Source organism: Strongylocentrotus purpuratus, unplaced genomic scaffold (assembly GCF_000002235.5).
Source record: "Strongylocentrotus purpuratus isolate Spur 01 unplaced genomic scaffold, Spur_5.0 spur5_scaffold_21, whole genome shotgun sequence".
Lineage (NCBI taxonomy): Eukaryota > Metazoa > Echinodermata > Echinoidea > Camarodonta > Strongylocentrotidae > Strongylocentrotus > Strongylocentrotus purpuratus.
The window spans coordinates 10,520,622-10,528,556 of record NW_022145607.1 but is presented as its reverse complement, the minus strand read 5'-3'; the positions used below and the strand labels follow the sequence as shown (position 1 = coordinate 10,528,556).

Below are 7,935 nucleotides of genomic sequence, written 5' to 3'. Positions count from 1 at the left end.
GGGGGGGTGTTTTTATTTCTCAGACTCAAGAGTCGGACTGAGTAAGGTCTATAAACCGAGTGTAGATTTACAGAACCCAATAATATTAACATGATTAAGTAGTAAACTATAGCATAGACTAGCTTTTACTCATACATAGATCTACATTGGTTGAAAAAGTAAATCTTTTACTATTATTAGTATTATAGGCCCTAGTATTTGTCTATTGTGAGTATTGAGTGGTCTAGTCTAAGCAAACTCCTTAAACTTTAATTTATTTTTCAATTGATAAATAATAATAATAGTTATTGATAATAATAATAATAATAATAATAATATATTGTAAAATGCATTAACTACATGTAGAGTCTAGTCTATATTTAAAAGTTAAATAGTGGTAATTTAATTGGCAGGTTTTGGACCTATACTAGTAGAAATATTGAGATGTACTGCATGAGTCTATAGATCGAGGCCCTATACTGATCGAGTAACAAAACCGAACAACAATCTTGTGTTTAAAAGGGTTTGATACCGTCAAATTTGATTTAACAGAACTCATTTTAAACAATCTTTCTGGCTTCTCATTAGTTTTTTAATTTTGTTTCTTCATTCTAGGAAATGGTGAAACGCAGGCCGAATTTGACAGGTCGGGATGTCCGCTGCCTGGCAGACTACGTAAAAAAGAACCGCCAAGCTTTGTTCGGCAAAGCGGGGAACTGTGTGGAAAAGGTTTGTAAAATCCAATGCAGATCTATTTATTAAAATTTCCAGGACATAACTATGATTTCGAATTTGAATAAAGAGTCTCTTTATCTAACTTATTTTAATTTTTCCTTCTTTCAACTTTTCTTCTAATAAGTATACCGAAAATGATGTTTTGGTTTTCATTTTTTCTGATGCCCAAGACAGAATGCAGTCCACTGTCTTTGGAGACAGTTGGATGCTACCATATGAGAGTATTCTTTCAAAATAAGTAAGGATGAATTAATATGTTAATCATCTATTGCATATAATTAAAGAGAACTTGAGTAGGTTCCAATTTACATTGTACTTTTTGTTCTTGAATTTTTGTAGATCAAAAAACGAAAAGAGGATGCATGGGCCCTAGGGCTCGTATCCCTAGAGGCCCAGGGACTCCAACCAGGTAGAACAGTAAAGGACTTGCGTCTTACCTGGAACGAAATGGCGGCAAAGGCCCGAAAGTACCGGGACGCAAAGAACAAGACAGGTAAATTAAGCTGTCTTTATTGTGTAACGGATAAAACTGTAAAAGGTACCTTTCTTGTATACTCCTACCACATGTAATTTATCACCAATAGTTACCTGTGCTTTGGAAAAGTTAAAAAGTAAGAAAGCATTTGTGCAATAAAAAAACAAGTTTTTAAAATGGTGGGATTCCATCTGCTATTAGTATCTACTGTACCACCATAGGTCATCATAAATTGTACATGCATTAAAAAATTATCTTTAATATATCATATCAACATTCATGACTTAGGACAACAGCCTAGTGTTTGAATGCTAGGCTTTTTTTATTTTTATTTCTCTTTAAAAAGATAGCATGTTTTGCATACTCTAGAGTAGCATGTCAAGAAGAGTATTGAATTAGTAAAGGGGTTTATTATTATCAGGAGACTTGGTTGGTAGATTGGTGGTCTCATAATCCGACGACCTAGGTTCGAAACCATGTCGTCGATGCACTCGTGTCCTTTGGTATTAAGGCATTATTCCTCATTACCAAGGTCCCTTAGATAGGACCTAAAGTCGTCGGTTACTAATAAGCACTTGTGCTTTTTTAGCAGTCGGGTAAAATAACCACCACTAAACCGCAAATCACAACTTACACTTATTTGGTGTAGATTATTAACCATCACGACCTAATCCAAGATCTCTCTTTAACTGTACGATCGATTTTAACATTTCGTAAAATTTATGGTAAGAAGTTAACATTTATTTCTTTGACTTTGGATCATTAGGAGGTGGACCACCAGTGGAATATAATGAGAAGCACGAGGCAGTACTGGAGGCAATGGTGGAGGAGAGTGTGGAGGGCATTCTGGGGCCAGAAGAGGAGGCTGGATACCTAGCTCTCCCTTCGAGCCAAATGTCACAGGTAAAATTTGTAGAATTTGATTGACCCCCTCTCTGGGTATGAGAGTACAAACAAACATAAAAATATACATGACTTGTGAATATGTACATCTTTGGTTTAACCCTAACTGAGCCAAGGGGGGGGGGGGGGAAACAAGTACCCCCACCCCCCTCCTCAACACTTTGCACGATATGTCTGCATCGCTGGCCGAAATCTCAGGGAAGGGGGCGGGGGAGCCCTTTCCCTAACTCTGAGAACTTCAAAAATACCCAGGCCTAATCAGGGTTTATCTTGAATTGTAGATGGTATTGAAATGCTTACCACTATATTACTTAATTTAGTTGACGACCTTCAAAGTGTCAATGTTATGTTGACCACCCTACCCCCCTAACTCTATTTGAAAAATTTATCCCATTGAACATGAGATTCAAATGTGGCATGTATTTTTATGTGAGGCATTTTCAATACGGGTATATGGTAATTTTTTTGTTTAACAAAAACAAAATCCTCACTGAAGGTGTACGGTACAACAATTTTTTTTTCTTACATTTTTTAAATATTTTTTTTAGGGGGGTGTTTTCCCGGCCCCCCACTCAGTGTTATTTAGGGTACGCATATGCGTGTTCCAACCGACCCCCCCTTTTCAGCAAAAGTCCGGTGTGCAAAGTCAATACGGCTCGACCTTTTTCTTTTGTATACGAGCCTTTTTCCGCACCCCCCCTTTTCAGCAAAAGTCCGGTGTGTAAAGTCAATACGGCTCGACCTTTTTCTTTTGTTACGAAAAGGACATTTTGGCAACACGCATGCGGTCATTTTGAAACCTGAGTGGGGGGGCCGGGGGTGTTTTAAACCTTTTTTTCAAACATATTGATGATTAGATAAAACCCTTACTGACATTGTTCTCTCTTTATCACAGAATTTTAATAAATAAAATAATAATAACAACATTTAGACAGTATGGTTCTATAGTTCTTTAAAACTCAATCAAGGCAATCTTTATTGTTATATGCATACAGACAGCAGAAAATGCCATGGCTGTGGCCATGATGGTTAACACCATGGTGGGTGGCATATCTGTGCCGGCCCGGGACCCACAGACCAGTACTAGTGCAGCCAGCAGTGCCGGACCACCAATAGACCAGCCTGTTCTAGTAGGGGATAGCACGGCCAAAGACACCAAAAAGCCAATCAGCTGTTATGAAGAGAGACTTTTGGAGATAGAGGAGGAAAAGTTATTAGTCATGAAGCGTGCGCTTCACGTTTTTGAATTATTTGTCTTTAATCAAAAAGAGGTTTAAAATTGTTACTTTGTTTGTTTTGCAAATTCCATGTTAATTTTGTTCTTATTCATGATAACTTTACCTTTCAGTATTCAAAAAGATTATATCATTGTGCATTTTGGAACTAAGGAAATTAGGTTTCCCAGAAATCTAATATGAATATGTCGTTATTAAAAATGAATTGACTATGCATGAGCGTTCCACGGGACTCCCCCCCCCCCCCCCCCCCAGTCAGGTTTGGATTAAATATGTGGCCTGCTTCTGAATAGAACAAATAACAAATTCAGGAGATAAACTCTTCCCATATATTATACTGTAAATTAACTGCATCTAAAGATAACAATGTTATGAGGCCAATCTTAAGGATATCTTACACACTTCATTGAAAGAGGGCCTTGAATATGATGTCACATTCATATACAAATTTATAAAACAATATGACTATTGGCAGGTCAGCAGAACATGCCCTAGCCCGGCGATTCCGTGAAATTTGAATTTTGGCTTGGTGCTACCTTAGCAATTAATCCCCCCCCCCCCCCCCCGGTTGAATGCAGTACTGAATTGATTAAGATTCTCAATGCAAACAGAAGATTACTACCACTTGAGTTATATAGTACAAGTATACTTCAACAATATTGTCACAACTAAATAGTGCAGTAATAAAAAGAATTAATGTGTCAACTTATAGATGACCCAAAATGGTGTTTTAAAGCAGGGGAAGTCCACCCTAAAAATAAGTATGTTTGAATGATATAAAATATAGATAAACAATAAGGTCAGTGACAGTGAATGTTGAAAAAGATTCTTGGTTACAGTATATAGAAGTCTTCATCATAAAAATCTAGTGGAAATAATTGGCAATAATAGTGTTTCTGATGGCTAAGCCGTTGTCTACAATGTGGTCGTCCCTGTCTGGTTCGTGTTCATGTTGTTCAATACCAAAGTCTACTTCATCAGGCTGCTTCAAATCTTTAGCCACATTGTGCAATACGGCGCATGCAGTGATGATCTTGCACGCTCTTCTGGGTGCCATTTGCATACCATTCAGTAAGCACCTGAATTTGTGCTTTAGTTGGCCGTTGACTTGTTCGATTCTCACTCTCGTGGTAGCATGTGCTCTGCAGAGTAAAGGAATTGAAGTATAACAAATTAAAAACAATGAATTATTGGGAAGTCTATTAGACTATGAAAATACATGTACATCTAACTACAGTGCTATACATCTAACCTATACATTGTCAAAAGGAAGTAAGTCACATATATGAGTAATTTTCTTTTTTACCTGTAGCTCTTCTGGGCCAAATGGTATTCATGAACACTCATCCTGCTAATTAAGAGATGTGATTGGCAAATTGACATCATGGTATTGCTTTGATGTCTAAAATGGCATACATTCATTCACTTTCTTTTTTAATTGTAGATACAAATATGCATTGAAATGTTTCTTGTAGTACATACCTATTGTAAGCCTGTTCTGCAGGAGTCCTTGTATTTAGCACTGGTGTCATCAGGTATGGTCTTAAAGCGTAACCCGAATCTCCAAGAAGTAGACCATGCTGTTGTAGATCTTCAAAAGTCTGTCCAACTCTGCTGTTCTGTATAAAGGAAGAATCATTATAAGAATGAACATAATATGGTAGAATAGGTGCCCCTTGACCTTTGATATTTATTGCATTCTCTTGCATATACACATTTTGAAAAATTATTAAAAATTGTAAGATCTTAGCTTCACAATTATTTTGTAGCATTTGTAACAAACATTTGACATCAATTTCAATGATTTACATGTATGTCAATATATGTTTTCATGGAGGCATTAAAAACAAAAGTGGGTTACATTGGAAATTTTAGAATCAAAATATTATGGATTTACCTGAAATATCCTGCTGTCGTGAGTGCTGCCTGGCCAGCGTGCCAAAATGTTTATGATCTTGTAATTGGTATCACAAATTATTTGGGTGTTGATGGAGTAATATCCTTTTCTGTTCATATAGACGTGCTCACCAGGGCCCAAGGGAGCTCCATTTAGTCTAATGTGTGTTCCGTCGACCACTCCTATGACCTGGGGAAAGCCTGATATGTTGAAGAAATCCACTTGGGCTCTGTTGACTTCTTCCATTGTCGTTGGAAACTTGATTATCTGAAGTGTGAATTGGAGATGCAGAAAGAAAACAAAAATCAATAATTCCATGTTGCAGATCTTCATATGTTATGTATACAATACAAGTCTAATTCATGTGCAAACTTTTGAAATGTAATTTGACGTATATTTTATTCATCGTCATTATATTTATACAGCTATGCTGAAATTCACCAGTATTTATTATTATAGACAGAAACGATGTTATATCAAGAAATGTAATCTTTATCACATTGTAAATTATATGAATAAATATTTATCTCCTACGAATACATTTAATATTCAGAGAATTGGACATGAACTTTCTTTCTTTCAATCAAGTGTTGAGAAAAGTATGTGAAATATCTGAAGAAGTTTGTGAAGTGATTAAAAAAAAAATTATGAGAGAGAGTGCAAGTTTTCTTTGGCTGTACTCGAATTCATGAACATATTCATAGTTATGCTATTAATGGTGATGCAACTAACTATTCCTATAACTATCTATTCTTAAAAACTGATCTCTTTTCTTTCTATACCCCTCGTCTCTCTCTTCCCGGGCCTCTATATAGCTCTCTCTCTCTCTCTCTCTCTTTTCTCCTGTTATTTATTATTTACTTATTAGTTTATGCTTCTACGGGGAGAATCTTGTTTGAATCTACGTTCTTCCTCTTAATATAATCATGACAGTTGTGTTTTTGTTTTTTTTTGGTCTTTTCATCAATCATTATTATTATCATTTTCTTTATTATATATAGCAGTATTGTTTTACTATATTTTTTTAAAACCATTTTGTTGTGAGTTTTTTTTTTGTGACGGTAGTTTAATTATGTTGTATTTTTTACTGCTGTGTATGCGCATATAAATTTATCATTAAGTCTATTTGATATCTGTGCAAAAAGAGGAAATGATGAAATTGGAAATTGAAGACGTTAAAATATCTATCGATTGGCATATAGCTTTCCATACTCTGGGCTCAGCTGTTTCAATTTAGAGTACGTATTATGTGTGCATGCAACATTTGCCTCTGCCTCTGGTCATGTGAATGTGATGAGAGACTCCTCGTTTTGTGCATTAGAAAGGGTGCTGTTTTCGTCATGACAGTCATTCATCATGCAATCATCATTCAGTAAGAAATTTGTTTTGACATATATACCTATATGAAGGGTCATAGGTACACGATTCATACAATCAAGCTCGCATCATATCACGCCAATTTATGGGCGACTCTACACAAATCAATATACCTAGGACTACGTGCAAAATAGTAATTATACTAGCGCTAGCGCTAGCATCTAGCACTTGCACTCTCGCTAACTTGGGGAAGGAAGTTTGGATAAAGATGTCTTTATTATTATGAATTCTTTATTAGACGTAGCTATTGTTTGATTATATGACCACTAATAAAATGATACTATACTATAGGTCTACAGACTACTACACAGAGACTGCAGTGACAGTAGTAGACAGGCAGCGAGGCTCGGCCAACTAACCGACCGCGCCAGCGCTGCCCCAGCCTCCCGCCCGGCCGCCACAGTCGCGGGCTCTGTCCCATGGCAACCACTAAATTGTCAGACCGCTGCATAGACCTATGTCATGTCATTGCTTGGTCGTCTAAGATTAATTAAACATATAAATTTATCTGAAATAGGTCTTCCATGTGTTCATTATAAAATGCATAGTATTTTTAGTATATGCATGTCATGCATGACAAAAATAGAGTTATTTTTCATCCTCTTAGTCTTATTAATTTGCTGATTGAAAATTCAAAATACAAATTTTAGACAGACTGTATTTTTGTCTTCTCTTTGCTTTATTAAAGAAAAATGTATTGACTTACCTCATGTTTCAGTGTGCCGAGGGTCACTGACACACGGTGAATTACCCTGGATGCTGTTGAGCGGGTGATGCCATGAATCGTGGCCGTGGAATCAAGCACTGCCCCCGTTGCATAAAAATTCAAAGCTATGAAAACTTGCAGCTCTGGGGGAAGTGCCTGATTCCGTTGGGTGTCGTGCTGCAACAGGGGCCGAATCAAATTGATAACATGCATACAACCATCCCTAGTAAACCGGTACTTCCGGAAAATGTCACCATCCCCCAACTCCAACGGCTGGCTGCGATCTCTGAAGATTCGCTCCCTCCTCCTCGCTCTTTCGAATTCACGTCGTCGGAACACAGCCAGTATGGCAGCCATAGTTACGGTAGTGTTACCGCAAGCTCAGAGGGTAGCGGTAATGTTACCGCTGATTTTTATAGACTTACCGCTGATCTTTATAGACTTACCGCTCAAGTCCAGCGGTAAGTTTTTATGCAACGGATATTTACCGTTTATCTTAAAGTTACCGCTGCTTTTGAGACTTACCGCTCAAATGAGCACTTACCGCTACGGTAACTGCTTTATAATACGGGACCCACACCTTGCCATTAATACAATACCGGATCGGATTCGCCATTTAACATGGACA

At 37.1% G+C, this 7,935-nt stretch overlaps 2 protein-coding genes across 2 annotated transcripts; one reads left to right on the top strand and one right to left on the bottom strand.

The window, feature by feature from the left end:
• The first annotated feature begins 299 nt into the window (after positions 1 to 299).
• On the top strand, positions 300 to 4,307 carry LOC105440164. The gene is made up of 4 exons (XM_030995029.1): positions 300 to 708; positions 1,054 to 1,207; positions 1,956 to 2,092; positions 3,088 to 4,307. The coding sequence occupies exons 1-4, from the start codon at positions 598 to 600 to the stop codon at positions 3,367 to 3,369; spliced, it is 684 nt and encodes a 227-aa protein (XP_030850889.1). The 5' UTR covers positions 300 to 597; the 3' UTR covers positions 3,370 to 4,307.
• A 398-nt stretch (positions 4,308 to 4,705) lies between these two features.
• LOC115928163 (putative nuclease HARBI1) lies at positions 4,706 to 7,698 on the bottom strand. Its single transcript, XM_030995028.1, has 3 exons — positions 7,308 to 7,698; positions 5,225 to 5,491; positions 4,706 to 4,946 (listed from the first exon to the last, which is right to left on the bottom strand). Exons 1-3 carry the CDS (start codon positions 7,662 to 7,664, stop codon positions 4,746 to 4,748), a joined length of 825 nt encoding a protein of 274 aa, XP_030850888.1. The 5' UTR covers positions 7,665 to 7,698; the 3' UTR covers positions 4,706 to 4,745.
• Positions 7,699 to 7,935: the final 237 nt, after the last annotated feature.